This window comes from Macrosteles quadrilineatus, unplaced genomic scaffold, assembly GCF_028750875.1.
Source record: "Macrosteles quadrilineatus isolate MER2022 unplaced genomic scaffold, UCM_ALF_1.0 Scaffold_1__1_contigs__length_201487025, whole genome shotgun sequence".
NCBI lineage: Eukaryota > Metazoa > Arthropoda > Insecta > Hemiptera > Cicadellidae > Macrosteles > Macrosteles quadrilineatus.
The window spans coordinates 121,573,154-121,591,360 of NW_026542594.1; the positions used below are offsets into that span (position 1 = coordinate 121,573,154).

Here is an 18,207-nt window from a genome sequence, read left to right on the forward strand (position 1 = left end):
CTAGTAAAAACCTGTAAACCTACATTTATTCGAACGAGCTCGCGAACCAGCATGGTCGGACTATGGGAACAGGGGCTTATAGGGGGTTTTATGGGGTAGAAATAGGTTTTCCCCATTTTTGACCCTAAAAACACAAAGTTTCAAAATTTCTTTCCAAACCATTTTGTAGAGCTTAAAATAATTTAGTATTGAAGTGTTATTATGCGCCTAATGGTTACAGAAAAAATTTTGTCTCAAAAAATTTTAAATCTAAAATTCCCATTCTTATGGAGAATAAGTCAACTGTTACTGTTGTAGTTTGCTTGTTTATGAACAAATTTTGATCAAATTTGGAAAATACATTCATTAAAACGTTTTTATTAGCTCGCTTTCTTGTCCGGTACAAATTTTGCAATCAATTTTATACTAACTTCCCGATGAGGTAGGGACTTGAAACTTGAAACATAGCTCACAAATGGATGACAATGCAATATTATATCATTTAAATTTCATATTTCCCTTGGGCTATGCCCCATGGGCTTGTTTTTATTAGCTCGCTTTCCTACACATTTTGATATCAATTTTAAACGAAGTTTCCAATGAGCTAGAGACTTGAAATTTGAAACATAGCTCACAAGTGGATGACAATTCAATATTATATCTAATTTTCATATTTCCCTTGGGCTACGCCCCATGGGCTTTAAAATTTTCCATGTTTACATTTTGAAAGAATGTAAATATATCAATTAATTTAAGTCAGCTGTAAATACTTAAATTTGACAGTTCGAAGAGCAGAGGTTAAGAGGTCCAGGTTATGCTCCCAAGAGATTCTTTATACAAACTAAGATTTCAAAATAATGATAAACAATGATTCTTTAGGCATTAAATAGGAAAACTAAGTTGTTTTTATTCTGATCGGACTCTCGGGCTCCGCCCCAGTGGCTCTGGAGTTTCCCATGTTAACCTTATGAGTACTCATATTTAAATGGAATTAATGAATCTTAACAGCTGTTTCAATTAAACAAGTTGGTTCTGTTCTATGATGTGCAATAGCATTAAAGTTACAAGGATTACCAACAGGGTGCAGCACTATTATTTTTTTTTTAATTTATGACAACAGCTAATTTGCAACCAAAAGGTGAGTGAGCGTAGCGAACAAACTTCAACCTGGAGGCGAGTTAGCGTAGCGAACGAGCTAACTTGAAGGCAAGTGAGCGCAGCGAACGAGCTCCAACCTAAAGGTGAGTGAGCGTAGCGAACGAACTTCAACCAGGACGTGATTGAGCCATGCGAACGAGCTCACTTATGTAGTAAAACGGGGCAAAGCCCGCTGGTACAGCTGGTCTATATATAAAGCCAAAAGTACCCATGAACTTTTGAGAAAACTACAAGTCACACCCCCATAAACCATATACTTAAAATGTTCGTCATGACGAGAAACCTTGCGCAAAATTATCCATTATTTCATAAATTGCCCTTTAAGGTCGTAATTCCTTTATAAAGGGAACTTTTCATATACCTAATGTTAAAAATACCTCAGCTGTACTTATCTGTTTGTTATTCTTTCAATTTATTACCTTATTAAAATCAGGTGTGATTAATTGTTTCTTTTACTGCATTTCATGTATTTCAGGTTAACTTAACCAATCAATAGTTTTATTAATATTTACTTATGATGTCAAACGGGGTAAAGCCCGGTGGGGCACACGGGAGGGACTAAGGCTAACGTATCTTGTAGTGCCAGCGTTCGCCGCTAGAACCGCTAAGTTGAAAAAATTTAATTTTTTATTTTATTTTTACTTATAAAATTAACTTTTTAATTATAAAATATTGTTTTTAACCCTCCGAGGGTCAAGCGTCAAAAAATAGACGCACAACACACTTTGTGTAGGGTCACGCGTCGAGTTTAAGACGCACAAACATCGTTTACGGCGAAGGCTTTATGACTGACTGAATCGGATTGAACTGGATCGAGTTAGGTATCGTTCTTTCCGTAATATTCTAAGCTTTCTCCAGAGGTCTGTCTCTAAGCGCTATTCATTTTAGTTCCGAAAATATTGTAGCAGACAGCTGACGTGCGTGTATTTGTAAACAGCTAGGTTCCCCCGGACCGATGACTGATGTGTTTTATTACGTTTATCATTTTTTTAGTGTTAAAAATCAAAAGTAGTGATATACGTGGTGCATTATAAGAAGATTTAAGTGGTTTTGAAGTGCTGGTTGATGATCCTGAAGAAGTAGGTAGTGATATTGATGTAAATTATCAGCCAGATTCCTAGCTATGGTTAGGCTATGCATTCTTAGCTAAACGCTATATACTGAAATCAGTTTTTTGCCCATAACTTATTTATTTGCAAATCTACTTCCTTATATTATTATATATTTGTAATCCTCATAAAATTTAGAACAAAGTGGCTATTTTCAAATATTTATAGGCCTATAATTTATACAATTTCATTGAGCGCAAACTTATTTTTTTTTTTTAATTTTCAAAATTATATTTTTTTTTACCTAAAATTTTTTTTTTTTTTTAATGTTCCTTATGTTTTATATAATATTGAAGCCCATGATTTTCCAAACAAAATGGTATATAGAACATTAGAATTAACATTGTTTTAAGCTTCTCAGATCCGTTTTAATAAAACCTTGCAAATGCGCCAAAAATAGGTGGACATTAAGGCCTAAACTATGGACACTCGGAGGGTTAAATTATAAAATAAATTTTTATTTTTTAAAATAAAACTGTCATAACATAACCTAACCAACCAGACTTGATGATAATATAAAAACTGTATAAGATCAAAATCGAATTAATTATAAAATTAATTTTAAATTTAGTATTATAAAATCAAACTGTCATAACCTAACCTTACCAACCAAACTTGCTGATATAAAAATTTGTTGACAAAAAGTTAGTGCTGCCAGCAGGATTCGAACCCGGGACCTCCAGAACACCAATCCGAAACGCTACCAATTATGCCACCAACGCCGCTGAAATCACATCGTTTCGTTACGGTAATCGTGTTGCCTCAAGAGTATACATTAGCCACTAGAGATATGACGTCACTACACCTTTAGCCTTAGTCCCTCCCGTGTGCCCATTCCGGGTAAAGCCCGTGGGTAACAGCTAGTCTATATATAAAGCCAAAAGTACCCATGAACTTTTGAAGAAACTACAAGTCACACCCCCATAAACCATATACTTAAAATGTTCGTCATGACGAGAAACTTTGTGCAAAACTATCCATTATTTCATAAATTGCCCTTTAAGGTCGTAATTCCTTTCTAAAGGGAACTTTCCATATACCTAATGTTAAAAATACCTCAGCTGTACTTATTTGTTTTAATTACTGTATTATGTTTTTTGTTTATTTCAGCTTAACTTAACCCTTTACTTCCCGGAATTATAAAATTTAAAAACAAAAAATTTTACTGTGAATTTTATTTTTATTTTTTGTATTTTAAGGCTAAAAATGTGTTTTTTTCAAATTTCCCTCATAGAATTAAAAGTTATCAATATGTATCCATATGGACTCCATGGAAACCTTAAGTACCATTGTTCGCTTATTTTCATACGTTAATAATTTTAATTTTACCTTGTCACTCCCATAGTATCCATATGGATACAAGATTCTTAAAAGTTGTATCAAATTGAAAAATAAGTTACTTGTTCATCATATAAACAATTTCGTTTAGAATGAGTACAAATAGACATATTATGTAAAAACTTAATTACAATATCACTAGATGGCATCATAAAGCTACTCGTCAATTTCTTCATCGTCATTCATCTGTAAAACACATCATGATTATATTTTATGATTTATAATATCGGACTGAAACATGCATTACAACACTTATAGGCCTATATTTATCATTGTGCAGACTTAAGAAAACAGACTTATATAGAAGAAAATACAAAATAAAAACAGTATCCATATGGATACTATGGGAACACAGACGACACACCGTAGCTATTATTAAAAATAACCTGTATCCAAAAGGGTACTATGGGAACACAAAGGACTCTTTAAATATTGTCAGCATACTCTGTGTTCCCATAGTACCCATTTTTGCGAAACTGTGCTCTTTGAACTGTAGCTAAACAGGAATCCACTGCTGGTCCTCGGAGTATACAGGCCACCAAGCGCAAACCTAGACCAAGCCATCGATATACTCTCTGAACAACTGGAAACAGTGCTCACTACGGATAAGCAAATATTAATAATGGGAGACATCAATGTAAACAACCTAGTTGATGACAATGAAAACGAAAAAATTGAAGAACTCCTAACCTCCTTCAATATCTCAAGACTGAGGCTACCTCCCACTCGAATTACAAGTGACTCAGAAACATCAATAGACTGGATATGCTCAAACATTGATAATCAACAAATAGAAACCTCAGTTATAACATCAGGACTATGCTGCCTACCCTCTTAAAACGTCAAAGAGTTAAACAACATAAAAGGAGACAGTGCTGGAATCAAGAATCGGCTAGACTTAAAAATGAATATATAAAGGCCTTAGAAAAGGAGCAAACAACCGGACTTATGGAAGACAAAGCCAGAACAACTATTAAAAAAAAGGAGTACGACCAGCATTTGAAAATGCTTCGGAAAGAAAACAACACAGTTCACATAAACCAGGCTGAAAACAAGTCTAAAGCACTGTGGCAAACAATAAACCGAGAAAGGGAAGCGAGATCAAATACTGAAAACCAAATCCATCTTCAAGTCAACAATAAAACAATAAACGACCCTATAGAAGTTTCAAACTGTTTTAATGATTTTTTCTCATCAATAGCCGACCGAACACTCCAAAATAACAATAACTCTAGAACCAATGCCTTAACAGACCACTTACCAGCAACACATCACACACTCCAGTTCAGACGGGTCACACAAGAAGAAGTGCAAAAGGCCATTCAATCTCTAAAGATGAAAAATTCATCCGGAACTGATGAGGTATCAGCTAAACTTCTAAAAAACTGTAAAAATGAAATAGGCTAGTAATACCCCTGACAGACCTCATAAATAAATCACTCTCACAAGGAAAATTCCCAGATAAATTAAAAATAGCTAAAGTCTACCCAAAATACAAAAATGGACCAACGATAGAAAGAAACAGCTACAGGCCAATCTCCCTAATATTAACATTTTCAAAAATAATCGAAAAGATAGTACTAGCCCAACTCCTACACCATCTTCAAGAACACAACCTTCTCAATAGTCAACAGCATGGATTTATCAAAGGCAGATCGACAGCCACAGCCTTAATACAACTGACGGAGCACATACTAGACCAACTAGAAGAAGGCAGCACTTCATCAAGCCTCTTCCTAGATTTTAGTAAAGCTTTCGACTGCCTAAACCACGAACTTCTTCTACTCAAGCTGGAAACACTAGGTGTGAGAGGAAGAGCAGCAGAATGGTTTAAAAGCTACATTAGTAACCGGAAACAGCTTGTGGAAATAGCCTACATAAAGAACAACAAAAAATATAAGGCCCAATCCAAAGCTGTAGACGTGCAAAGAGGAGTACCCCAAGGATCAGTACTTGGCCCAGTCCTTTTCCTCCTTCTCACGAATGACCTACCTAGTTGGATTGGGGAAGATGGACACACCACCATGTACGCAGATGACACGGTTCTCACATTTGCGGACAAAACAATGGAAAATCTAGAAGAGAAAACCAACACACAACTCCAGAGAACAAAGCAATACTGTACCTCCAACGACCTAGTTCTAAATGAAAGCAAAACCGTTCAAATGACTTTCACCACCAAACGCAACAACACAGACATTACAATACCGGGACTACAAACACAAAATACCACAAAACACCTAGGCATCATAATTGACTCCAAGCTATCATGGAAACCCCACATAGACCAGCTCTGCAAAAAGCTAAGCTCAAGTCTCTACGTTATACGTAGGATCAAGCAAGCTTGCAGCCCAGAAGTAGCCAAAGTTGCATATTTTGCTCTATTCGAGTCCCACCTCAGATATGGCATTGCGACTTGGGGTGGAACATCAAAAGGCAACCTGGAAAGAGTACTCCTAAAGCAAAAAAGAGCAATTCCGACCTGAACTACAGAGACAGTTGCCAAGAAGCCTTCAAGAACCTTAAAATTCTCACATCAATTTCACTCTACATAAGAGAAGTCATTATCCACACCACTAAAACAGTCCAGCCAAGACACAGAGACATACACCAGCACAACACACGACATGCCGCCAATTTTTCCCTCCCACAACACCATCTGAGTCTGTACGAGAAGAAACCATCCTACAAAGGTGCTCTGTACTTTAACAACCTACCAGAGCACCTCAAGAGAGAACAACCCAATCTGTTCAAGAAGCACCTGACAACATGGCTTATGGACCGGCCGTTCTACTCTGAGGATGAATTCTTAAACAATAAGCTACCATGAAAAAAAGAAGAAAAAAAGAAAAAAAATTCTAATTGTAATTGCAAATTACTGTAATAGTTTACGTACATACTGTACATTTTATGTACCTGACGCATGAATGTTCTCTAGGAATATTTCAATAAAGATTTTGTCTATTGTCTATTGTCTATTGGATTCAGTTATTTTATACCAAATATATAAAAAGTAAGTAACAGAAAACTATAATTCTATGTAGGCCTATATTTCAGTAGCTAAAGGTGCAATGAAGTGAAATAAAATTTTTCCCAGCGTCGTAACTAATTATAAACATAAAAAATCTTATCTTGAAAGTCTTAAATTTCGTGATGTGTCAACAACCTGGTTTACATCACTTTGAAATGATATTTTTATTCTTTTCGCAGGCTTGCCAACACTAGGAAAATTAAAAACCCTTTCTAATAAGCCTAGAAACAAAATGCATAGAGGTATAGACTCAAATCTCTACTTACAGAGAGGTAAAAAAATGAGAAATAATATGTATCCAAAAGGATACTATGGGAAGTAAAGGGTCAACCAATAATTTTAGTAATACAGTACTTATGAAGTCAAACGGGGTGAAGCCCGTGGGTAACAGCTAGTTCAATCTAATACATATATGAAAAGAAACTCAAATAAACCTTTGATTTTCCACATGCCTCTGTCGTAATCTTATATAGATGCTTGACATAGATTTAACATCCACACATATTAGAAACTAAAAAGTAGAAAATAATTAATAAATAAAAACATATTTAAAAAAAACGTTTTTTAACACACTAAAAAGTAGAAAATAATTTATAAATGTGGGGAGTATAAATACTTAATAACTTCTTGATCAGCATTGTACGTGTTATTAAATTTACGGAAAGTAAATAAAGATACGTCTTATAACACTTAAAACATATATTTACGCTTATACTGTTACTCACAAGACGGTAAATATACAAAAGATGGTAAGTGGTGATCGATTTCGATTGGACACTCCAATCATCATCAGTATGTCATCAATGTCATCATCATCAATAGGCGAACATTCGCCTACTGGGTCTGATGATGATTGGAGTGTCCAATCAAAATCGATCACCACTTAACATCTTTTGTATATTTACCGTCTTGTGAGTAACAGTATAAGCGTAAATATATGTTTTAAGTGTTATAAGACGTATCTTTATTTACTTTCCGTATAAATACTTGTAAGATTTCAAACGAAAAACGTGGGGTGCATGCAATTGATAATAATAAATTAGTTCAATAGGTGTTGGTAATTGTAAATTATTGTTGTAATAAACTGATTTTATTAGTAGGATAAAAGAAATGTAAGAACTGTTAGAGAACCATTTAAAATACTAATAGTTTGTTTTCATAACAACTTAAACATAACAAACATTACAATAATAAGAATGTCATATACAGCTGTAACTGACTGAGTAAATCATTTTTTATCTCAACACTTCCCCTAAAAAATGACACTTTACTCAGACAAGAAAACTGCTGCTCATGTATCCTTACATCTTGAAGTATTCTCTTGAGCCACACTGCTTCCCCTACAGCGAAACTTGCAGCAATCTGCAGAAATCAACTCAAATTCTGTAGTTGACAAAGCTACACATTTCTGACGTTTACTACACCAGAACACTGGACTAAGCACCTTTATTTCCTCATCCATCTCCTTGACCCAATGATGAGAATCCTTGCATGTCACCGCTTCCTTGCACTTAGTAGGTTCTGCAACACATGTCAGAAGGGCACAATCAGCAGGTTTCACAGGAGGCTTCAATTTTGATCTGTCTCTGAAACTGTACCTCTGTCCTTCTTCGTCTGGTAAACTTGCAGTTGTTGAAGAGTTGGTTTCAGTTGTAGAAAACTTGTTGTTTTGTTCCACAGGCTCCCTGAAGTCAACAAAATATCGATTGCCACCAACTGATAACACAGGCATTGAGCCACAAACATCAGCATTTATGCAATCACCAGGTTGATTAACAAGTTCTTTGCGAGTACCAAAACTCAACCAATGCATCTTGCCAACAATACAAGCGTCACATATCTCAGACTTAGTACCTGAATTTGTAAATTCAATACCATTGTTCTTCAGGTATGTCAAAACATATCGCTTGTTTTGATGCCCTAATCTATCATGCCACAGTTGTAAATCATCTCTCAGAGCAACTTGAGCTTCAGCTTCTGTAATACTAATAACTTTCATATTCATAATGAAAAGTCCATTCTTTCTATGTGATTGAAATGAAATGTGTTTATTGTCTTGTGAATTTATACAAATTATTGACAATGTCTGAAAAACTGCTAAAACTAGCATAGTCAGTTAATGAATACAATATACAATATTTACAAGAATACTACACACAAGGAGACATGTTACAATACATACTTTAATATTACAACCAAATAATCTTATTGTTCAGAAAAATGCAAGGCATTTAGAATAATGAAAGTTATTAAACCCCATAACCAACTAAATCCAACAGTAATTTGATAAATTTGCTAGCTCTACTTAAAAATTAATAAAAGGCATTTCAAAAAAATCTTTTAGAGAATAAAAAGGGTTGTTCAAAAGCCATTTGTAGAATTTAGATTTAAAAGTTTTATTAGGATATTTTGTTATTAAATGTATTAGCTTGTTGTATATTTTTAGTGAGATTACAATATGACTTTTAAGAGTTTTAGACAGTCTAAAAAAATCTATGGTAGCAACGTTTTTATTCCTTGTATTATGAACATGAGAATTTTGTTTGATGAGGTTGGGATTTTGTAGAATATATGATACAGAGTCAAATATATAAATGTTAATTACTGTTGGAATTTGTAGCTGAATGAACAGGGGTTTACAGTGTTCCTGTTGGGGTTCACAAGATATGATTCTAACTAACTTCTTTTGTAAGACTAAAATTTCCTCTATCCTACTGCAATTTCCGTAAAAGATAATATTGTATCTGAAAATGGATTGGAAATAAGCAAAGCCCCAGATCTGACATATGAACAAACATTAGCAGTTGTCCGTTGGTGTACTAAATTACTTAAATTCTTTCCATGACTGTCAGCAAGTATGACAAGTTTCAATGGATGAATTACACCAGACGGTAATTTTACTGAGGTGTGTCTATTTGAACTACGCCTAGGCTTCTGTTTCTTATTGGTGATGTTACTTGTGTAATTTTTTTTCTTACTAGGTAGAAGATCCCCATTGGATTGTTCATCATTGAAAGTGTCAGAAGATAAAATTTCAAAAGAATTTTCACAAGGTATAATAAAATTGTGAGCTGGTGAAGATGATATTAAGTTATTACCGTTGACAAAAATACTCTCTTGAGGCTCAGACGGATTTTTGGTTAGTAAGTTTTTTGTTGATCTAGTTGGAGTTACTCGCTGTCGTGTTTTAGCAGAAGGTGATGTTTGTAGGAACGTAGGAGTGCCAAGAGGTGGAAAACAACGTAAACATGGAGATTTTTGTGATTCTATTTGACTTAACTTATCAGTTTTAGCTTTATTTTCTTTTTCAAGACATTTAATTATAGTTTCTAATGTCCTCATGGATTCCAGCATTTTTTTAGTCTCTTCTTTATATATAGTGCATGCTTTGCATGGTTTATGATTGAGCAACCAAAACACCATTCTTGAAGAAATTACATTTGTCCTTGCTGAAAGTAGAAATTATACCTTTGTCCAACGTAGAGGAAATAGAAAATAAGTTCTTGACTACTTCAGGAACATACCAAACATCTTCCAAATGATTTCTCTGGCATTTTCCTCCCACAATCATCTCTACAATTATGTTTCCCTTGCCGAGTGCTTCCATGGTTTGACCATTTCCAACTCCAACATGCTTAACTGTTGAAAATGCCTCGTACGTCACAAACCATGATCTGTTCATTGTCATGTGCTTCGTAGCTCCAGAATCTGCAATCCAATTACATTCTTCGATGCATTCTTGTGAGCGACCACAATGTCCAACAAAAGCACTTCCAGGTTTTAGTGACAGTTTGGCATTAGGACAATCCCTCTTCATGTGACCAAGCTGGTTACATGAAAAGCATTTAGGTCTCCATTTCTTTTTCTTATTTTCAGCTCCAACATCATTGGTAATTGTTGATTTCACACGGTTAGAGTTAGGTTGTGAGAAAGATTTATGTTTTGAACCAGTGTAAAATGCAGCATTAGACTCCTTTACACCTCCAACTTCTCGCTCCTTCATTCTCATTTCAACCGTACACAGTCTCTCTCTCAATAATGACAGTGTCCTCAGATCCTTCGGTACAGACTCCCAAGCGTTAATGAATTCACTATATTCACAGGGCAACGTATTCAACACCCTATTTAGGAATAATGAATCAGGAAGCTTAACTTTATCTTCTTTCCAAGTTTCGTCCTGTAGCTCAACCCAAAGTTTTTCCAGCTTTGCTATGTGTTTCGCTACATTGTCATGTGAGTCCTTTTCCTTAATTCCAAAGAATTCATTAAACAGACGGTCTTGTCTCTGTCCAGTTCTCTGTTCAAAAATACTCAAAAGTTTCCCCCACATTTCCTGTGCAGTTGAACACATATTTATAAGCTGTCTTACTTGACTGCTAACAGATGAAACAATGATATTCTGTGCCGAAAATTCTTTCTTTTCAAGTACAGCAACCTGTTTCTGATATTTGTCCATCTTTGAAGCATCTTCATCATCACCTGGTTTCTCAGGGTATACAAGCTTTCCTTCAACAGCTTCCATTACACCATGAACTCGAAACTGTATGACTACTTGAAATTTCCAATCTATCCAATTGGATTGACCCTCCAGTTTATCAACTACATAAACCTTGGAAATTTCCATGGTAGACAAAACACTTGAAGACAACTGAACAAGATTTTTCAAAAAGACAAACAACAACCAATCACAGGTTCTTTCACATATATCCTACTAACAAATCCATAAACACAGTTATTTGCGAGTCTGGGCCACCATAACCTGTTGTAATAAACTGATTTTATTAGTAGGATAAAAGAAATGTAAGAACTGTTAGAGAACCATTTAAAAGACTAATAGTTTGTTTTCATAACAACTTAAACATAACAAACATTACAATAATAAGAATGTCATATACAGCTGTAACTGACTGAGTAAATCATTTTTTATCTCAACAATTATCTATTGCATGCACCCCACGTATTTTGTTTTAAATCTTACAAGTATTTATACTCTCCACATTTATAAATTAATTTCTACTTTTTAGTGTGTTAAAAAACGTTTTGTTTTAAATATGTTTTTATTTATAAATTATTTCTTACTAAACTACAGTATTAACATTTAACAACAAAAAACACTTTTTTACCCTCCCTGTTGCAGCAAACCTAAGTTCTCGCTAAACTAATTCTATTTAAATAGGGAATTAATGTGATATTTTTAAGGAGATATTTTAGTGTTGATCCAATCAAGCAAATGGAAATTCGCTAAGTCTGCAGGTTTGCTGCGGCGGGGGTATTTGGGTCTTGAGTGTCTTTTTTTACTGAAATTACAAATATTTGCTGATTAAAACCTATTAAACTGATTGACTAAAACTATCATGTAGAATGGATTAAAATGTAAGTACTAGTATTTAATTATGTCCCCTTTGATAAACATCATACAAATACCTATATCCTTGAGTGTGGCAGATTGCATGAAAATAATAATAATATATATGGTTCTTACCGTCTATGCAATCAGATGGTGATACTCAATACGAAAACACGAATATGTTAATAAATGTCTTCGTGTATTCGTGTGTCCGTCCTGTTTTGTGTACTATTTATTCAACCCTGACGCAATGTAAATGAAGACTTTTCGTGTTAAATATGACAAGACTATAGTTTAGTGTTCCACTACGCACCTGACGATGGAGCTATCTCCGAAACGGCCGTAGTGGAGTATGAACCCTGATTGCGTAGACGAAGAACCATATATATTATTAAAATACCTATACCGGTAGTCAATTACCTTGCGCCACCAGATATTGCGTAACCTTTGAAGCCGGTAAAAATATTGTTGGCTTCTTTTTGGATCAATAAACTTTAAACATCTGTAGAGGTTTGTTTTTGATTGATGATAAAGCCTCCTGCTTTGGGCTTCTCTTCCACTTTTAGGAAGTGGTACGTCTCTTAACATAAATACAAGACCAAAAGGTAATTTTTTACTGCCGAGTTGAAGATGCTGACGGAAAGAGGAATAACAATCTGTAACAAACAAAAATATTAATAAAGTAGGAAATGAACAGAACAATAACTCATACAAATAGTATAATCATTTTGAAAAAAAAATTGTATTTTATAAACAATTCAATACATTTTTTAAGAAGTTAAAATAACAATCAAGATGTCTTTAGTTACGTAAATAATTTATAATTATAAATATATACGCGGTAAATAAATATTGAGTAAAATAATTATTGAGTTTTCATAGCACCTTATTGAAGGTTGCAAGTTAGGATACAAAATAACATGAAATATCTATCTTCCTGCAGTCGGCAAACAAAAAAACCTATGTTAGATAGTTTTAATAGATAAAAAGAAGCGGAGTTGAAACGATATCAATACAAGAGCAACAATGGTTGACAAATTCTTAACAGCAAATATATGTTAACAGCTTACCATCTTGCCATTTGGTATTGAGGTTACCACTGAGGATGGAAACATTGTTATTTGACTGGGTAACAATATCGTTTTGCCATTCCCTCCTTATATTATTTGCTAAAAGCTGTGACATTGGTCCAAAGATAACTTCATTCTTGTCAATTTGTACAAATCCATAGTCACTTACAACATTTAAAAATTTTTTTAATGTCTCTTTCATACCTAAAATCACATATTATTTATTTAAAACTATCAAAGCCGCAATATCAAAATGTTTTTTTCTCACAGCTTACAGATGTTTAGATGCAAGCACTATTCTTTGCGACTTGAGCTATTTATCTGTTTGTTAATACATTTTACTGTGTCACTATACTCAGTTGAGCTAGGCCTAACCTCTGAACAGTTGGTTGATTATTTCCAAAGCCCAAACTGTTGTAGCTTGAGTTACGGCCGTTTCGAAGCTGTAGACGAAGGTAAATACCTATTTTTAATTAATATCACAGCTCAGGGGCTAAAAATGGATTTTAATTTCCAGAGCGGGATTAGTACATTAAATTTTGTATTTTACAAAATGGATAAGAAAGTTGAGTAGAAGTTTATGTACCATTTTATTGTCATTTCAACCAGCATTATTATTTAATAGTTTTCGTTACCTGGAATCTTAATATTTGTACGTTCATTCCTTAACAACTTAAACCTACAAATATTTTTTAGCGCATTTCCCATATAGGGAATAAGCTATTACCGTAGTACTCATGGTAAGACCTGGACCCGGGACCAATTTACTTTTTCGTTTTGAGGTCCCAAGAAGCCAAAAACACCATCCGTTCAAATTCATATATATATATACTAGCAGAGTACCCGACCTTCGTACGGGAGTGGCATATAAGTATAAAATGCTTAGTACAGTTATACTCAAGCTTAGCGTTTGCAATGAGGGAGGACAAAGTATGATAAAATTTGCTTCTTTAAATTTACGGTATACTATAGTATTACACATCTACCATAGCCATAATGTTCTACCACTTCACCCAAACAATAGAAAAAAATAAATTATTAAAGATTCACAAAATATCACAAATTATTCGTGAAATTAAAAACATAAACATAACTGTAAACAGACAGTTCTCATTGTGTATCACAGTTTTTTGTTGCTGCTTAGTTCAAATTAGCTGTTTTCATAAATGAAAAAAAATAATAGTGCTGCATCCTGTTGGTAAATCTTATAACTTTTAATGCCTTTGCATATCATAGAACCAACCTTTTTAGTTGAAACAGCTGACTAAATTCTTTAATTCTATTTAAATATGAGTACTCATAAGGTTAACATGGGAAACTCTAGAGCCACTGGGGCGGAGCCCGAAAGGATTTTTGAGATAAAAATATGCCTATATGTTAATCGGGAATGTGAGCTATCATCATGCCAAATTTGAGCCCAATCCATCCAGTAATTAATGCGTGATTGAACTTCAAACACACAAACAAACACACAAACTTTCACATTTATAATATTAGTAAGATAAGATATATGTGTCCGTTAGCACGATAACTCGAGCAAAAATGATCCGATTTTGATGAAATTTGGTACAAACATGTAAACCTACATTTATTTGAGTTCGCAAATCAGCATGATCAGATTATGGGAACAGGGGTTTATGGGGGGTTTTATGGGGTAAAAATAGGTTTTCCCCATTTTTTACCTAAAAACACAAAATTCCACAATTTCTTTCCAAACCATTTTGTAGAGCTCAAAAAAACAAATAATGTAGTATATCGAAGCGTTATTATGCGCCTAATGGTTGCGGAGAAATTTGTAAATTTAAAATTCCCACGTTATTCTTATGGAGAATAAGTCAACTGTTGTAGTTTGCTTGTTTATGAACAAATTTTGTTTGAATTTGGAAAATACATTCAATTCTTACTAAACTATTAAGATTTTACAACAAAAAACACTTTTTACCCCCCCCCCCCCCTCCCCCCTGTTGCAGCAAACCTAAGTACTCGTAAAACTAATTATATTTAAATAGGGAATAAAATGTTATATTTTTAAGGAAACATTTTAATTTTAATCCAATCAGGCGGATGGAAATTCGCCAAGTCTGCAGGTTTGCTGCGGCGGGGGTATTTTATTTTTACAAACATGTTTATTCCTCTAAAAATAATCTAAGAATAGACTTGAATGATACTTTCGACTGCATATATTGTTTGTAGTATGAACTTTTTTGTAGTACCGAGTTTGAGATTTTTTTTATGTAACTATCTGGGTAAGTGTCATAGTATTTTTTAGACTGCATATTGAGAATATTTTGTTAGAGATAAATTATATGGTTTTGTTGCTGAGTAGCGCTAGTAAACATACACAACTCTTTTTATTAGTCTAATAACATTCAAAGGCTCTCTTGGAGTTTAAGTTCTTATTTGTTTATCCATATTATGTTTTCACTAAGCTGAATGAATACACTGATTGAAGTAATGTCTATGAAAAAACTGCAGTATGATGCAATAGGCTCATTCTAGCTTAATTTACCAACCTATGGACACAACTCAAATCGGCAACGTGCCCTAATGCACTTGTATAATTTTGTATTGTATTACACAATCAAAAGTTGTTTGATGATCAAAAACATGTTTGGCAATAATCTCATGAACCTATGATGATCCGCCTTGAATAGTATGATAATATATAGGCAAAGGTGGTCAAAAAGGCAGAAACCAATCCATACAATAGATATAAGTTAACTCAATAAGAAATCAATTATAAAATCTGAAAAAACATTGCAAATACTTCATTTTGACAAATTCAGTAAATCCCTATGACATATTGTTTGAAATACAATTTAAATATTAACCTGTCCGTTCATTAAAAAGATGAGTAAAATTTTCCCTAGGTCATAATTTAAACAATTCTGGGGAGGGAAATGGGGCAGAGCCCCAAGGGAATTTACCTTGTTTCTCTTTTGATAGCTCATCTACAAACCAAGATTTACTTTAGACTGTGTTTCTACGCCCAGCCAGTCTGTGACGCATAGCGGCACGCTATATTTCTTATAGTGTCAGCGCTTCGTGTGGCAGGGCTGCATGGCGAACTCGTCAGCCCACCGCGAGCAAGCGAACGGCTCCCCCCACCGACCTTTCCCAACCTTCTTCCCACTTCACCGCCAACGACTATCAAGAATTCCCACAGAAGAGCTGCTCGCCCTGAAAAATCTATTAAATGGCTAAGTTACTAGAATAATTATATATTATATACTAGGTTAATATGTCAGGCTAGTTAGCAACAAGGGGGGAGACCTACAAGGGTCGTCCGACATTAGAAATGTAGGAATTAGGAAATTTACTGGTCGAGCCCTTCAGGCTCGGACCATTTTCAACATGATTAGGGCAACACGTTTTCCCCAGAAGTTTCCATAGTCCTTTTCAATAATTGTTAGGCATTTCCTATTTAAGTAGTTCAATCACCAGTCAATCATTTCATTAATAGTCATTTCCTCGGTCACAAGTTTTGGAAGGATAGTTTTTAGTAAATTAGTTGTGTTAGCATAAATCAAAGCTGGCTATGCAAGCTTCCGGTCTGGGTAAAAGATCTCCGTCCTCTGGTCCCCAACACGCCTTTCATTAATAATTTGGTAGCAGAATCAGCACGCTTAATTTAGTCTTACACCTCCAATCAATCACTAGTAATCAGTTACCCCCCAACGGCTACAATTCTCTCAAATTAGTAGAAACAAAGAAAAAAAGTGTTCAATGAAATCTATAGATGATTGTATTTATTCCTTTCTTTATTCATGTTTATTCGTACCTTAGAGTTGAAACTACAGTAGTAGTTGATTAGCAATTAGTTAGCAATCAGAGTTAGCAATTAGTAACATTATGAGGCGGTTTGGGAGCTCGAGCCCAGCTATTACTCGCCTAGTGTTAAGACGTGCCTAACTTTAGTCCCCGGACCAAAAACCAGGCTTGGGAGCTCGCGCCTAAGTTGAAATGTTCGTAGATCAAGTATAGTCGCGACTAAGTTGCAGCGCGTCTAGATGGACAGGGAATCGCGGGGAATTCAGGTTTTGACGTTGGCAACGGCCACTGCAGAACACGTTACCGCTGACAACAACAAAATATGAACAATTGAAGATGTGTACAATTTTATCTTGGTATATCAATGGTGGCTAATTAGTAGACTATGGTGTAAGTTTCTGCATTGTACCATTGCAAAAATGTAGTTTTGTAAGATCGTTGTTTTACATCCCAATGACTGAAGAACCGTAATTCTTTATATTAAATTCTTTTAAGATCTAACTTTATTTTCACTTTACAATTTAATCAGTTGTCTTTAACTACACCTTATAAATACGTACAGAGCAACATAGGATTCTGAAAATCAATATGATTTCTTTCAGAGATCAAAAACATTAGGTAATCATTTAACAAAAATTACCCTGTGTGTGGAACGGTAACATCTGAAACTCGGTTTCATGCAATAAAAAGCTTCAAAATTAAACAGTAATTTCCCACTATAATATCTAGGGGTATTGACGGAAAGAAAAAAATGAAAAGTATTTTAAGTAATTGCGGAGGTTATGATTGTGTGAAGCCAAGGTAAATGTAAAATATATCTTTTAATACTTAATCAATTTAAAAAATGTTAAACATGACACTCTTTTATCTAATTTTCATAGGGAAGTATCTATTACTGTAGGTAGCACTTAGTTCTGGGACCGATATACTTTTCAATTTTGATGTCCCTAGAGGCCAAAAACACTATTCGTTCAAATTTATATATATATATATATATATATATATATAATATATATATATATATATATATAATATATATATTTAATATATTATATATACGTACATGAACGTTTTTCTGATTTTGATAATATTTTGCATCAAAGTGTAAGGCGCGATACGCCTTAATGAGTTTTCGAACCAGCATGATCAGACCATGGAAACCCGGGGTTTTTATGGTAGGCCTATAAAAATATTATTTTTTTCTCAATTTTAACCCCTATAACATAAATCTTTATCTTTAAAATATTTTAAAGAGCATTTTAGAGCATTTTAAAAAACAAATTCGTATCTTAAAATGTTTTGTACGGTTATTGGCAACAGAGACTATTCAGAAAATTGTAAATTTAAAATTCCCATGTGATTCTTATGGAGAATAAGTTAACTGTTGTAGTGTGGTCGTTTATG

The 18,207-nt window shown here is 34.2% G+C and overlaps 1 protein-coding gene across 1 annotated transcript in view; it reads right to left on the reverse strand.

The window, feature by feature from the left end:
• Positions 1-13,230, reverse strand: part of LOC128984057 (DNA polymerase subunit gamma-2, mitochondrial) — a 47,607-nt gene extending 34,377 nt beyond the window's left edge. Inside the window, exons 1-2 of the mRNA XM_054403344.1 lie at positions 13,033-13,230; positions 12,383-12,618 (exon numbers count right to left, since the gene is read on the reverse strand). Of these exons, the coding sequence (XP_054259319.1) occupies positions 12,383-12,618; positions 13,033-13,147 (351 nt within the window). The 5' untranslated portion in view covers positions 13,148-13,230. The remainder of the gene's footprint in view (positions 1-12,382; positions 12,619-13,032) is intronic.
• Positions 13,231-18,207: the final 4,977 nt, after the last annotated feature.